The 15,998-nt window shown below is 42.2% G+C and overlaps 1 protein-coding gene across 1 annotated transcript in view; it reads right to left on the reverse strand.

The window, feature by feature from the left end:
• Positions 1 to 355: 355 nt before the first annotated feature.
• Positions 356 to 15,998, reverse strand: part of ARHGEF38 (Rho guanine nucleotide exchange factor 38) — a 39,156-nt gene continuing 23,513 nt past the window's right edge. Inside the window, exons 6-14 of the mRNA XM_052775111.1 lie at positions 13,477 to 13,676; positions 12,830 to 12,963; positions 11,045 to 11,149; positions 9,713 to 9,835; positions 5,785 to 6,105; positions 4,016 to 4,156; positions 2,631 to 2,829; positions 2,194 to 2,453; positions 356 to 1,418 (exon numbers count right to left, since the gene is read on the reverse strand). Of these exons, the coding sequence (XP_052631071.1) occupies positions 1,233 to 1,418; positions 2,194 to 2,453; positions 2,631 to 2,829; positions 4,016 to 4,156; positions 5,785 to 6,105; positions 9,713 to 9,835; positions 11,045 to 11,149; positions 12,830 to 12,963; positions 13,477 to 13,676 (1,669 nt within the window). The 3' untranslated portion in view covers positions 356 to 1,232. The remainder of the gene's footprint in view (positions 1,419 to 2,193; positions 2,454 to 2,630; positions 2,830 to 4,015; positions 4,157 to 5,784; positions 6,106 to 9,712; positions 9,836 to 11,044; positions 11,150 to 12,829; positions 12,964 to 13,476; positions 13,677 to 15,998) is intronic.

Here is a 15,998-nt window from a genome sequence, read left to right on the forward strand (position 1 = left end):
ATCCTTCCTTGGGATTTTTTGTTTTCTATGCTCATTGAGGATACTATGTGAACTATCTTAACTTGTTAAAATAGCCTTGACCATTTTGAAGATACTTTAGCAAAATACAGGGCTTTTGACTCTGAATTCTGCAAACAGTGAATCAGCTCATCAATACATTCCTCACTGGTCCATCTAAAATCAGACACTTTGAGAATTATGATTTTTTTTTTTCTGGAAATTTTGATGCATCTTAAGTCCTAGCTTATTCAGTAGACATTATGATCCCTGTATCTGACCTAAGGAATCACATAGGCAGTAAATATTCATTGAAAGGCACTGCTTGACCTTTTTTTTTTTTAAAATCTTATTATATTTCCCAAGTCTAATAACACAGGTTTCTTTTCACTACACAGATCTTGCACTTTAAAGCAGTTAGTGTGGAGACATAGATGGAATTTCAAACCTGGGGCGCTTTCATATTGCTACAAATGGTTTCTTACCATATGAAGTAGTTGTGTAATTCCTCTGAAAATTATAACTTCTTTATTTCACAGTACCTGTTTCTTGTGCCCCCTCTTTCCCTCCCCCCATTTCCATATTTAACTAAACATACCTTCTTCCCTGGGACCAGCCACTGGTACCACCACACTTGGTATATTTTAAGTTGAAATATTTCCTACAAAAACAAACCCCTTTTTCTTTTCCCATTCCAATAATCTCCACTGAGAAAAAGGTTCATTACAAAAGTGGCTGAGGATAAAAACAGACAACCAAAAAGCTCAAGTTTTAAGATGTGTCTATGTTCATTGAGATAGCAGTTCAGGAACAATTCAGCCTGAACTACAGCATCCCTGAAGACTGAATTTGTCCTTTTTCAAGGCTAATTCTCTTCATCTTGAACATTATTTGCTAAATATCATGGAAGAAAAACATAATTTTAGCTGTGATTTGTACTTGTAGGTTGACTTTTGACATAGGACGCTTTGACAGAAGAGAAAATTATGGGGTAATAGAAAAGCAAGCTCTTCAGGATGTTAATCAGAATCAGTCTTCCTGTTAAATGTTTCCTCCCTCAGGTCTTGACAAGGTGATGGCTTTTGGAGGATTGAGGTTCTCAATATCATCTGTGTGCTGTGCCAGATACCATGGCTTCTGTCAATCACTTGTGAGTTTGCCTTGCTTGCTGCAAGCCGTAATAGATGATTATTCTGTCTACTTCAGAGAAACTGGCTCAATGGGCCTTTCTGTTCCTAAGCGTATGTCATCTTCCCAAGATAATTAGATGGTACATATCCTTTCTGACCTTTTGCTTCTGCTAGCCACCATTCTTTATTGCCACTCAGGTCAGAAAACCGAAGTATCCTAACCTTCTGGTACTCCTGAAGACTGAGTTCCTGATCATTTCTTGCTTGAAATGCGTAAACAGCATAGAAGGTCTAAAAAAGGAAAGCCACAAAAACCAAAATCTGAATTCAGAAATGTAGCCACATCTTACCCTGTCACTGTGCATTAGTACGAATTCTGTATACAGAACGTGTGATAATGTATACGAACCAGTATGCAACTACATGGTCTGCAATTGCTAGACAGACTACAATGAACAAGGCCAAAATAAAAAGTAGAATTGAAGGATCTGGGGAATTCTGCATGGGGAGGAACAAACCAAGCTCCAAGACCTCATCATGCTACTACACTAGTAAGGTTTTCAGCTCACACCAAGTGCCTGTTTCTGTCGCACCAAGTGGCCTTGGACTGGATGGAGAATTTTCCAGCAAGGTTTCCTCAGGGAGGATCACCTTTCCTAAAGCTCCTGTACTCAAATGTGGCATGTGGGTTAATTCTGTGCCTTGCTGATCAGTGTTGCCACAGCCTTCTTGTCAATGGTAAATAGAAAAATCCCCCAAACTGAGCTATTTTGCAGGTTCCTGCTCCATAGGAGAACCTTGAGGCATTGTACATGGAGTGGGGTAATGCAATGGTGTGTTTTCTCCGAGACAGGACTGCGATTCACAATTTAACTGATTATCTTTTCCTACCTTGTAGCTATATAAGAATGGCAAAGAACAGAAGATAACAAATTCCCATGTCATACTGACAGATTAGTGCCAGTCTTTTCTGGTGTAAAAGGAAACCATTTAAATTATAAGCAGTATAATTCTAGATTTGAAATAGGAACAACAAGAAGACAGGCACAGCATGTATCACACTTACATGCTGATCATCCATATCCTGAAAAGCATCAGTCCCTGTGCCATTAACTGTGGGATTTTCGCAGAAGTGAAGAGATGAGCTGCTGTCACTCTTCTTGTGCCCCGGAGTTCTTGTGCTGCTGTCAGTAGAGGGCCGTGAAGAGACAAAGAGGCTGATATTATCAAAATCATCATCACCAAAGCCGTTTTCTGCTACGTCCTTCTGTGCTTTGGCTGGATTGTAAGGCCTCAGGAAGGAGGAATACACATACCCTTTAAGGACTAGACACCAGAATAAAAAGAGGGAAAATAAACAGCAAAATACTGCTAAAACCATTTCAAACCCAACCATTTTATGCAGCTGTCAGTATGACAGAGGCAAACAGATGGGGCCAGAATGAAAAGAAATCAGTATCCCAAAGGGAAGCTGTTATTGGGATGTTTGTGCAGAGAACTTACTTCCTGCATCAACAAGCCATCTGCTCGTACTTCCGAAGGGGTCCTTTTGCTCCACAACAGCCACCAGTTCTCCTTCATGTAAATCAATATCAAATTCCTGTGTGGCATTGCACTTGCGTTTAGCTTGGTATAGCAATTCTGTGCTGTACGTAGACAACAGCTTGGACCTGTGGCCTTCTGTTTGACGTGGGGATTCGAGCTGAAAAGCAAAAAAAATTATTCACTGGGAATAATGCTGAGGCCATTTCTAGAGCAACATGGACGCATAAAACCCAGTGTATGCTGCATGTGGCAACTGGCCCTACATTTTTACACACAGATCAAGGAGTTACTTACACAGCTGTAGGTAACCAAATCTCCTTTGCATATGCAGCAAGGACCTGTCCAACTGCTATATTAATAGATGAGCAATAAAGGTCAGATTTTAAAGAAATGTAGGAATTTCACTAATTAAAGACCTCTTAGTCCATCCTCTGCTCTCAAAGAGACAGTGTTTTGTATGTGAACTGTCACTTGTTTAATTGTTTTTCCATAGCAATGATCTTTGAATTCCTATGTAATATCACAAAAAAAGCATAATCCAAAAATTGGCTGAGGTGTTCTTGCATAACAACTTGCATGACAAGGCATTAGGCAAAAAAAAATCAGTGGTACCCAAATGGCCTGCTTTTTGTGTGAAATTACCTCACTAAATAAGGGCAAGGTGCTATTAACTGCTGGAAGCATATTCACTCAGAGTTTGGTTAGAGGGCAGGCAGGGAGATGCTGTACATTAGTGTGATCTTAACATACTACAGAAGCAAGAGCACGTGTGCCTTACTGATATTAAAAGGAATCCTACAGCTTCCTCAGCTTCTCCTGTACATCTGCGCTCAAGTTTTTATTTTACTGTAAACTAGACTCCTAAAAGCTCTAGAAATGTCTGATAAGATTGGGAACCAGGTGGACACAGATTTCCTGGTGGATTTTCTGAAACTGCTGTGGGGTTGTATGTGTGTGTGTATGTGTGTAAACACCAGTACGCATAACCACAGTTGAGGATGAGGAAAAAAAATGTTCTGAATTAGAAGACTAAGGTGCACTGTAAGAGTATTTAACAAAAGAAGTCATCAAAATTTACATATACAACCTTAGAGTTAACACATGCTTAAGGACCTAAGGGTAATCAGAGATAATTTCAAGTGGATTTTCAAGATAATAACATGAAAACGGAGTGAAAAATCTTCAGAAGTTACTGGTCAATGGAACAGCTTCATTCCAACAACCTGATTCAAAGTCCCAGTGAAGAGACCAAGCCCAAAGCTCTAGGAGGCATAAAAATGGATTTGTTTCAAAAGCTATCAAAAGGGGATGCTTCATACACAGTTTGGATGTATGGTACTCACCAGAGAAGGGACAGGTTTCTTTTTTTCTAAACTCAATTTTCTCTCAATAAAGGTTGCACTGCTGTTTTCTTTTACAAAATTCAGCTTGTGAACCTCCTCCATCAACTGATTCTGCACTTCACAGATGCTTGAGGAAGACAGCTGCAAACACAAAGGTGGGTTAGATCTCATGAACAAAATGGTAAGGAGATTTGAGAGTGCAGATTTAGTTTAATGGGCTGAATGCTAGGAGTCAGGAAATCTGACAAGTTACTGCTGTTTTTTGCAGAGCCCATAGTGTGCTGAATACGAGCTGGAAAGAAAACAAAGGTCATTGCTTAACGAAAGTTTCTAATAATTGCTATTAGATTTGAAAGACATACTAATCTAAGTTAAATCATTAAAAATATTCTAAACTGATGAAAATGAACAGCCTTGTACTTAAGCTACTGAGCCCCCTGCTTTCCAATGCAAACGTGCATCTCGGCAGCTATCAGAGTGGCCAATGTGCTGTATGGCTTGGAGTAGTTTACCCTACAGCTGTGTGTTTATGCAACTGGGTGCTGCCACCAGGTTAAAAATCGTTGGGCAAGCTGAAGTCTGTCTGTGGCACTGGATAAGTGCTTTTGGTCTGTGCCTAACCCCAAATGTGTTTGCTGACGTAAACAGAAAAAAGAAAAAGAAGGCAATTTTGTAGGCAGAGCCTCACAGAAAAAACGCTCAATGCAACAGCTTTCAAAACATGAAATGGTCAAATTACAGGGATGCAGTTTCTTCATGCAGGAAAAGCCTTCATTTTCCCATTAAACAGCGCAGCTCTATGTGTTGATCCTGACCTTGCTTTCTTAATTTTTCAGCTTCCCCTGACTATGAAGTGCTGTGTTCAAGCCTTGATGGAAAGGTATACTCCAGAATTGCCTCGCTACAATGTTTTTCCTATCTTAAGTCTTGCTCCGGTTCAGAAGAGTGGATTTAGATGTGTGGAGGGCATTGTTGCAGCTGTGTTTCTCGGGGTATTCAAGTCCTCTAGGCAAAAGTACAGCAGAACTAAAACAAAACTGTAGGATTTTCACACAAACTAAGAACAATTTCTCAATTTCGATCTTCAGGTAATGATCACAGTGCCCAAAAAGAGTAGAGTGGGATGGAGGAACTGATGCCCTTCTGTGTAGGTCAGACAGGTGTCTTTGGTACTTTTGGCTACGTAAGTGAAATGATTTGAACTTTCTAAAAATGCCAACATAGACAAAGCCATTCCTTACTGCGTAGACATGTCTGCAGGAGCTTCTGCAGCATATTTGGGTTTAAAAGCAACTTGCTTTTCACAGAAATTATTTCATCAAATCTCCTAACCTGCTTCTCTCCTGCAGTCATCTGTGACTCTGCAGGTCTAGCAGTAATGGGAGTGTTCATGCACTTTCTTGGAATTTCTCTTGCTGTGTTTTCTGGGCTACTCGGGGCAGACACTAAGAAACAAAGACTAAAATGCTACCAGCTGCCTCCTTTTTGCCTTAGCGTAATGTTCTTGCCATTACTATCACTGTAGCAGCTGGAACACCTGCACTAGGATCATTCTTGATTGAAAGTCCAGGCCTGACAAAACTTAAGCTCAGAACTTAACCTTTGCTGAGTTTGCAAGGAAAAAAATAACCCCAAACCTGACTGTGCTTAGCAGAGCAAACAAAATCAGTGTAGCTTGTAGGTATGTGTCCTACATAACTCTAGCCAAATCATACAGAAAGAAAAAAGACAAATAAAGGCAGAGCTACACCTGTTTCTAATGTACTTACCGGAACAGGCACCACCACAGCAGAATTTGATTGAAGTGCTGCAGACATAATATTCCTGAGGAGGGTGATGAAGCAATGCAGGCAGTTCAACACAATCTTTTTGGCTGCTCTGTTGAATACCTGAAGTTCTTCCACTAACTGTGCATTTAGAGCCTCATAGTCTTTCTTTGCTAGGTCCAGCTCTTCTCCTGTTGACTTCTGAAGGTAGCTGTTGTAGTCCAACAACTTGTCATAGCGCTTCTGGATGAGCTTCTGTGGGCCTGAAAACAAGGCTTGTAGTGCTGAGAGAGGAGCCAGGACAAGCTTGTCCAGCTGAGCCATCTGGAAAGGTATAAAACAGACTTACTTACTACTTTATTCATACAGTTCTTCAGACCCAGTAACCCGTTAAGCCTGATGGCAGCCTATCAAGCAATCTGTTAATTACTCTTCACAAAGCATTGCCTTCAGAGGCAGCTTCAAGCGGGGTCTAGCATGAGTTAGAATCTCCTTCATAACATTGCAAAGGAGAGGTAAAAGTTTTGCAGCTTCAAGAGTCTGGCAATGGTAAGGGTCCCTTGGAGCCTGCGGTACTGCCCTTAGTGTGTTACCACCGAGGAAAAACCGGGCAAGGATGGGTGAAGTGGTCCAACAAAATTGGGATTTCCGTAATTGGAAGGCCCGTGCTAATATACAGTCTAGAGGCAATGAGGTCTTGTTAAATGGCAATCTTGCAGTCTTGAATGCTATCAAAGCTTGCTTGCTTTTTCTTTTTTTTTTTTTCCTGGAAACAGCTGTAACTCAATTCCTGTTTAAGCAAACACAAACAATCACTTGATTTGATTAAATTATGTTATGCTTGTTGGTTTTATCTCTAGTAATCAACAAAATTAGACACCTGGTAAAAAAACAAAGTCTTTCTCAGACTTTTCCATTAGTCTCTAATTGTCTCAAGGGATTAATATTGCATGAAATAAAATTTATTTTTGTAAGTCACTCATTCAAATACAGCACAGGCTTGTAGTGAGTGAAACTCATCATCATATTAAAGCTCTTGGACATTCTATGTGAATTAAGTTGTTGGGTTGAGTGTGAGAATAAAAGAGCATCTGTCCCTCTACCCTCCATAACACACCTTAGTTGAGGACAGATCCTTTTTAGCACCAGAATTGCTCTCTCAAGGCCAAGATGATGTACACAGGTGTATTGGCTTTGTGTGGCAAGGTTTTGGTAGCGGGGGGGGGGGGGGGGGGGGGGGGGGGGTGGTGTTACAGGGGTGGCTTCTGTAAGAAGCTGCTGGAAGCTTCCCCTGTGTTCGAGAGAGCCCATACCAGCTGGCTCTAAGACGGACCTGCCACTGGCCAAGGCCGAGCCAATCAGCGATAGTGGTAACGCCTCTGTGATAACATTTTTAAGAAGGAAAAAAGTTGGGACAGACAGTATTCGGCAGCCGGAGAGAGGAGTGAGAACATGTAAGAGAAACAACCCTGCGGACACCAAGGTCAGTGAAGAAGGAGGGGGAGGAGATGCTCCAGGCGCCGGAGCAGAGATTCCCCTGCAGCCCATAGTGAAGACCATGGTGAGGCAGGCTGTCCCCCTGCAGTCCATGGAGGTCCATGGTGGAGCAGATATCCACCTGCAGTCCGTGGAGGACCCCACGCCGGAGCAGGTGGGTTCCCAAAGGAGGCTGTGACCCCGTGGGAACCCCACGCTGGAGCAGGCTCCTGGCAGGACCTGCCGATCTGTGGAGAGAGGAGCCCACTCTGGAGCAGGTTTTCTGGCAGGACTTGTGACCCCGTGGGGGGCCCACACTGGAGCAGTGTGTGCCTGAAGGACTGCACCTCGTGGAAAGGACCCATGCTGGAGCAGTTCGTGAAGAACTGCAGCCCGTGGGAAGGACCCACGTTGGAGAAGTTTGTGGAGGACTGTCTCCCGTGGGTGGGACCCCACGCTGGAGCAGGGGAAGAGTGTGATGAGTCCTCCCCCTGAGGAGGATGAAGCGGCAGAAAATAGCATGGGATGAACTGACTGTAAACCCCATCCCAGTCCCCCTGTGCCGCTGGGGGGTTGGTAGAGAATCCGGGAGTGAAGTTGTGCCTGAGAAGAAGGGAGGGGTGGAGGGAAGGTGTTCTGAGATTTGGTTTTATTTCTCATTACCCTACTCTGGTTGATTTGTAATAAATCGAGTTAATTTTCCCCAAACTGAGTCTGTTTTGCCCGTGACGGTAATTGGTGAGTGTTCTCTCCTATCCTTATCTTGACCCACAAGCTCTTTGTTATATTTTCTCTCCCCTGTCCAGCTGAGAAGGAGGGGGAGTGATAGAATGGCTCTGGTGGGCACCTGGTGTCCAGCCAGGGTTAACCCATCACAACAGGGTAGATAGTTTTTACTTTATTTCCACCTGAAAAACTGGGCTGTGTTTAGTGATCTAATTTTTGACGCATTAAGAAAACAATTTTCCAAACTGCTGGACCTTATTTCTGGAAGAGAAAAGGCTATTGTGGACTTCTGCCCTAAAATTTTCTGTAAAATATAATGAGAGAGGAAGGTATTCATTACTGACAAATGCACAAAGGAAAAAAAACTTAATCTGAGCCTATTGCTGAGATCTCCATTGATAATACCCTTTCAGGAAAACACGTGACGAAACTATGGGTTGTTCAGTGAGAACATCTACCCATTGTGCAATGTCAGGACAAAAGTTTTTTTAAAAAAAAACTTATACATACGATAGAGAATCCTTGTAATCTTGTAAATCCAAGACACAGAAATAAATAGATAATAAGTAGAAATTAACATGGTTAATAACAATGTCCACAGTTAAAACAAATTTTTTTTTTTTTTTTAAATTACATAGACCTTCAGAACAGCTCAGTCAGGAGCCAATAGGAGTTACAAATATTTTTCTGAAAAAAAGTTTCCTGTTTCATCTATTGTGGAATTGTTTCTGCTTTTCTTTGATGTTTCTGAATACAGGGCCATCTTCCATGCTGGACACACTCACCACTGCAATGATAGAGGGGTACTCTTCTGTACTTTATGCACTCATTCATTGTAAAGACATTGAAAATATCTTTCTGATTATGGAGATTAATTTTTGAGATTTTTTTTTTTTTCAAATGCAGGAACTTCAAAGGAAAGGAAATACAACATTTTACTTCCCTGTCATTATCTGGGAGGATGTGGTCTGTCAAAGATCCTTCTGTTTCTTGGCAAACTCTGTTTTCAGTGTTTTGGAAAGGATTGAATGGCTATATTTTAGTCAGCACAGACCTAGGAAAGTATAAGAAAACCTCCATCTCTGAATTTTTCCAGCTTGAGCAGCCGTTTGAAGAAGCAGCCTGTCCCATTTTGAAGAGAAATTTTAAGTCTATCTTAGTAGAGCCAGGCATTAGAGTTCATTTGGACCCTGAAAGCAAGAGACTAGTTGAAAAACTATTATCTTTTTTTTTTTAATTGTTTTTTAATTCCTATGGGCTATATTCAGATTTTTCATGGTTTCCCTATATGAAGGACAGTAACTTACTTGAAAAGGTAATAAAGCTGAGATTTTCACAGATCTGTGATTCCAGGAGCTAACAGTTCACAAGCACAACAAAGATCACAAAAGTCACTCTAAAACTGCAAGTGTTGGTAACAAAAGTAGTAGAGCAAAGATCTGCTGCTCTTGTCTGAAGCTCAGGTGAAACATGCAAATTTAGCACAAAGATTCTGGTTTAAACCCAGGAATTCAGCTTGAGAAGTTTTCTTTAGCTCTTCTAGGGAAAACATAGTCACTTACACTGAATTTTATCCTATTGCCTGCAGAAACTCAACCAAAAAACCCACTCATCTTTCCCAATGGATTCTTAAGGTTTTTTGCTCTTTTCTGTCCTAGTCTTGCTCATATACACCTGTTTTCTCACACATACAGATAGCTGTGTAACACTGGACATTGCATAAACTTACAAGGTCTTCACAGAGATTTGCAGTGTTGTTCTGTTTTTTCAAACAGTTGTTGACTCCATCATCTTTGTCTTGCAAGATTTCCTGAAGCCCGATTATATTCTGTGTAGCCAGATGTATAGAATCCTAAATGAGAAGATGGTAGGAAGATGAAACTGTATTACAATCTGTTTTAATATACTGCATTCACTCGTGCAGATGCTGCAATAATACTGATGAAATCAGAAATATTTTCCATCTCTGACACCTGTGCAGTTTCCAGCCATTGTGGGATCATTTACTGTGATAATATTTTCCTGTGTTTTGTCTATTTTCAGTGTAAACTATTTAAGAATCAAGTTGTTAATGTTCAGCCAAAAAAACCTAATGAATGTCCCACTGGAAGTTAGCTACTCCTCAGCAAGAAGCCACCTCAAGACCCACTACTCCTCAGCAAGAAGCCACCTCAAGACCCACGCACCCTCAAAGACCTCTTTTGGAGGACTAAGTAGGACTACAGTGGTGTATTTCACTCACTCGGAATTTCAATCCTAACAAAGTGTGCATCCATTTGGGTAAGCAACTGCCAACACCATTCCAGGCAACAATCCTTGTCAGCTGAGCTCACTGGCCTTCCTGTTTGCTGAACCAAACGAGGTGCGTTTGCGATAAGCTCTGGCCAGCTGGCTATTGATCTTACCTACCTCTCAGACAACCTTCGTGTCCGGGTTGGGCACACTTACACTTTGAAGGGCCTCATGCCATCTACAAAGTTGGTAAGCTTTCCATGAGAGGGAAAAGTTGACAATTTACAAGCCAACCCACGTCTTGGGAGAGGAGAATTAAAGCAAAGACGCTCACAGCACTTGACTACTCTGTACATCTAATGCTAGCCCTCAACACAACCTAGCAACAGTATAAAGGAAGGAGTCCTCACATCCAAAATATGTATTTTAGGACATCTTAATTCATGTGGCTGCAACTCAGTTCTTCCATTTTTCATGAGAAGCAGTTGGTTCTCCACTGCAGCAGATGTGCATGACCCATATGACGGCTTCACACAGTGATTGCAAGTCATAACTGTGCCACCAGACAGCACCTTCTTTTCTGCACTGCACCCATGGGTCTCCATAGACCCTGCTTGTGTAAGGGGAAAAATGCTTAAGTGTGGGCTTCAAAATTTCTTTGCCGTGGGCTCAGTAATGCAGCAGCAGCACAGCTCATTTATTTAATACTGTCATGTAGGCAGGCCTGCTTATAAATAATTTGGTGTTGCCTAACCAGTGGCAGAAATCTGTGTTAAACTGGCTATGAACATGGTTTGTGGACACAGATTTCAAAAAGGCCTGTACCCACCTGTAGATGTTGCAAGGAGAGTGAAATGTTCTTCACACACAATTTCACAGTCTTCTCTAAACTTCGAAACAACTTTTCTTCCTTATTAAAAGTCTGATCTTTCACCTATAATAGATGTTTGCACTGTTATTTTGGCAGCCCGAAAGAGCCTGGCTAATGAAAGAAACGTCCAGAGAGCTGCTGGAAAAATCCCAAACCTTCCCTGAACTCCTCCCTTTGAAAACAGAACAGATCGGCCCCTAATTCTCCCAAGCTCCTGTTTCAATCCAAGAAAAGTCAAAGGCACGGGGCAACGTGACAGAGAATTTAATTTTTAATCCTTGTGGAAGCAGGGAGTTGCTTTATTAGAAGCACACCTACGTGTGCCAACAAAACTCTTCATTTTTCTGTATATTTTTGCTCCATTTGAGGAAACAGTGGTGAAAACTGTAAGATATTTTTATGTCACGGCATTACTTCCCTAGGTGCTTATTTGTGGGTGATGGGGAGATTTCCCCCAGGCAGGCTGTAGGTGGAGCTGTTACCTCTAGAGCAATGCCAGCTCTTCAGCTAGGAAACCTCAGCAGCTGGCAACAGGCTTGTACTAATTTTTTATGCTAGTTGAAAAAAACCCGAAAATAGGTTTATTTCTGCCTACTTTTTATTTGAGGAATTTGAGAAATCTCAAGTCTCGTTTTCAGTGGTCTTGCTGTAAAGGTCACAGAGTGTTTGAGAGATGTGAATTGGGAACTTTCTTAGTCTAATTAAGCAGGAGAGAGGCCGAATCTTTAACAGATGTATCCTGATTGTAAAATGATTCTCAAATGTTTTAAGCTTAATTAAAAAATAAAATAAAATAAACCATAAAACAGAAGCTTCTAAAGAAAAAAAAAAAACAAACTCCACATCTCCTCTTAATCAAATTTAATTCCCTGTTTTTCTCTGATTTTATAGCCTTGCCAGTATCCCATTCTGAATACAAAAATTTCCACTGTACAAATAAATGAACAGAAAAAATAAATGTGGGTAGTTTGCATCAGAGAAAGGGGGAAACCACTGATAAAAAACAAAACAGGAAAAAACGGCACATATCTTGTAAAGTCACATCTAGAAACGCAAGTGACCTTATATAATCAGCCATCTCATGCAGTGAAGTGCACTGGATATCATTTTCAAGGTCAGCTGTAATTGATTTTCTTTGAGATTTAGATTTAAGCTTTCCTGAAAATGTTTATCCTGATAGGTTTTGAATTACAACCTCGAAATTATCAAGGAGTGTTTGATTTTTGGCCACCCAACACCCATCTGACTTATCACGGGGTTCTTTGCCTCTAGTAGTTTTGACAGTGCCAGGGCCTTACACATGTAGAGGCAAACCCCGTGGCCTTTCCTAATCAGAAGTATTGCTCATCTTCCTTGGTGGGTTCTGAACCTGAACGTTATGATGCGGAGCAAGATGGCCTGAACACGTTCTCAGCACCGACAATAACTATTGCCAGTCTATCCACAAAACGCTGATCTCAGGCTGAGTTTCACAAAACTACCAGTTGCTTCCTCTCTGCTGAAGATTAGAAGTTTGAGAAACTCTTAGATAAAAAACGAAAAGGTGGAGAACACATTACGTTATTTTCTATTTCAATCACAAAGATCTTTCCTGTCTTCTGTGACGGTCAGAAGATGACTTTATAAATGATGCAGAAAAGAAGAAACAACACAAACTCCATCTCCAACATATTCTAAAAAATGTCCAGTGCAAAAGCAGAACTGAAGCTGTCAATGCAAATCTGCAGTTGGATGAGTAAGTACCTGCGGTTCTCCACCCGTCAGTATTTTCAGATGGCTGGTGACCCTCTTGGATTTCTTGCTAATGGAGTGGATATTCAGTCGGGAAAACTTTTCTTTAAGGGTTTCATCATCATCATTCCTCTTATACTTCAGCACTGCAGACAGAGAATTTCATAACACAAATAATCTGTATTTGCAGGGCTTTTCACAGGGGTGGGCACACAAATATGAAACCATTTGAGAGCAGACATTTTGATGTCACTTGTAATCTTGTGTGAAAATGCTTGAGATGATGAAAACCCTGTTATCAATGTGAGCCTTGGGAAGAGTGAAGTTAGGGCTTCAACATGGCAAGTCTATAAGAAATACTCCTATTACAGCATCTTAATTATTATCCGTGTTTGCAACTGCATTACGGACAATGAACACAGATATAACATGAATTCTTTCATCGTTTTCATATTTCTGGAGTTACCAGTCAGATAACATAGCTGGCTGAGGACAAGTGACATTAAGGCATCTGTTACCTTCTTGAAACGCAGCATATTACACAACTTGGGTAGCACCAGCCAAAACTGTTGTAGTGATATGACTGGAGTTGAAACCTCTCTTGTAATTGCCAGCCCAAACCTATGAAGGCAGAAGAACATACTGTGCCTTTTTCTTACCTAAATCTTTCCTCCTTTTAAGTTCATTGATGTTCACATTAATGTTTTTCATAGCAAAAAGGGCATCTTGTAGCTCCTTGTGGTCAGGGTGAGAAGCAGGAGTTGAATTCAAGAGTTCACAGAGTAACAAGGGATATTTCATCACCCGTTGCACTGGTTTGATCATCAGGGATCCCATATCCATTAGATTTGGCTTTCCTCTATAATTTACACCAAAAAAATTGTCACATAAGGAGAAACTCCTTGAAGACAAAAACTTTGTATTATTTCTGTCTAGTCATTGAAGCTGCTGCCTTTTATATCCTTCAGTTGAGCTTTCAACTACAGAAAATACCAAAACCAGAGCAGTGCTTTGTACTGAGTCATAGAAGTGCAATTACCACTTAAGTCAAAAAATAAGATACATCTGTCAGGGAACGGGGGCCGTTGTAAACGAAACCCTCCTCTCGCCCCCTCAGTGAGAAACACACCCCAGGTCTGAGTTTTCTGTATTTTCAGCGACCTTCCAGGCTATTGCTTAGACATTACCTCTGAAACCATCCCACTCAGTCTGAGGGTGCGTGTGGTACAACTTACACACCACAACACCCAGGAAGGGAGATGCGGGTGGAAGAACAAATAACAGGAAGTTTGAGAAACGCATGTGAGCGGGGCTATTACATCCTGCTCCGGCCCCTCAGGCTTCAAATGGCAACATCTCCCTTCTGCGCGGAACCGGGATGCCCGTTCACCGCTGCATCCCTTCTCACAACGTCTCTCAACTCGCCACACTGACCCTCAAGCTTTACTGTCTCCTACCCGCGTTTTTCCATTGCTGGCTGCCAGGAGGTTATTTCTAATGATGCCTGAGCTTCCGAAGGGTACCAGATCTGGCCCGGGGAATCGTTGAACATACAGGATGTTCACCCAGGCTTGATCCAACCTGCTGGAAGTCACTTTACACAAAGGCAAAGCAGGCAGCTGCCTAGGGTGGCAGAATGACCAGGGTAGGAAAGTCACAGCTTCCAGCACCGGCACAGGGACGTCCTGTGGCTCCAGGCTCAATCCCTGCCGGCTCGGCAGGGGCAGAGAGCAGCTTCCCCCAGCACGTGAGCGGCTCAGGCCATCGAGGCCACCCGACCGAGCTCTCTGACCCCACGCAAGGGAGTTAGCAGCCAGCTGAATTCATGCTCCAGCCCCGCTCTGGAGAAATGCCTTTGCTCACGCTCTCTGGGCTCGAAGGGGAGAGGCTGTGCCATTTGCAGGTCATCACAACAGCCTGGAAGAAAACAGGGAAGGGCAGGACCGAGCCACATGTGCCTTCATTACCTTCCACATGGCTGGTAGAAACATGGGGTCTCCCCGGAGTAGGTGACACCAGGTGGCCAAGCCCTAGGGCCAGGGCCAGCCACTACTGAGGCTCCAGCAGCAGGACAGATGTGTCCATTGTCTCTCCTCATTACAGCAAGCTCCTGAGCAAACCAGGCAACGCTCTAGCACCAGCGCCGGCACCAACTCCCTGTGACTCACAGACCTCCCCTTTGAAAGTGAGCGTGAGCTGTTGGCAGCAGTGTGAAGGGCAGTAAAGCAGAGCAAGCTTTCCATTTGCATGCCCCCAAAAGGCTGCTTTAGAGGGGAGAAGGTTGTTTGACATTAACTGTGCAAGAGTTAATGCTAGGAAAAGAAGGATCTCTGTATATGGAAAGATGGAATAACACAACGTAGAAGGACAGTACAAAAACAGGGAACAGCCACTTGGTTTTGCAAGCTGACACCTATTGTTTTGCGCAGCAGAAAGAGTAAAAGAGAAAAAAAAAAAGCTTTCATTCCCACTTTCATATGTATAAAAAGTACAAGAGCCAATCCCTACTGCTGACTAATTAACTAACAATTTGAATGCCTTTGAGAAGAGACATCTGCATATTTAAACCATCTCTCTTGCACAGGCATTATCTGTAAAAAAGTTCTGCATGAAAAAAATTAACAGTATATGTCTTTTAAGGCTTCTTCATGTCCCCAAACCTTCTCATCATTTCAATACCCCTCATTTCCCCTGTATCCTACATTAAATATAGAGAGCTATTTTCCCTTCTTTCAGCTTCTGGCAGCAATAATGAAAAAAAACCAACTTAAATTGTTATTGTTTTCTCTGAAAAGCCCCATGAATGCAAATCTATAAAAGCTGCCTCATGAATGGAAAAATCTTCAAGTGTCTTCTCTTTATATAGTTGCACTTTGGACAGCTGCCCAAGTGATAAACAGCCCTCTGTTCGCGTATCTGCATGACACAGTCTTGCAATATGGTTGGAGAGATAGTAGGTTTGTTATAAGATAATGACTCCCTGGGGCACTAAATGCCACAAAGTTCAACTCATCTAATTCTCTGCAGCAAGATTGGCTGATGATAGCCACTCTCCCTGGACGAGTCCCGTTTGCAATGCGCCCCGTTAGGACGCACCCGGCCACCAGGCAGGACACGGCCTTGCCACGCGACCGAAACAGGCGAGTAATGGCTTATGACATCTATTGTGCAGAAAATTAAG

Source organism: Harpia harpyja, chromosome 2 (genome assembly GCF_026419915.1).
Source record: "Harpia harpyja isolate bHarHar1 chromosome 2, bHarHar1 primary haplotype, whole genome shotgun sequence".
Lineage (NCBI taxonomy): Eukaryota > Metazoa > Chordata > Aves > Accipitriformes > Accipitridae > Harpia > Harpia harpyja.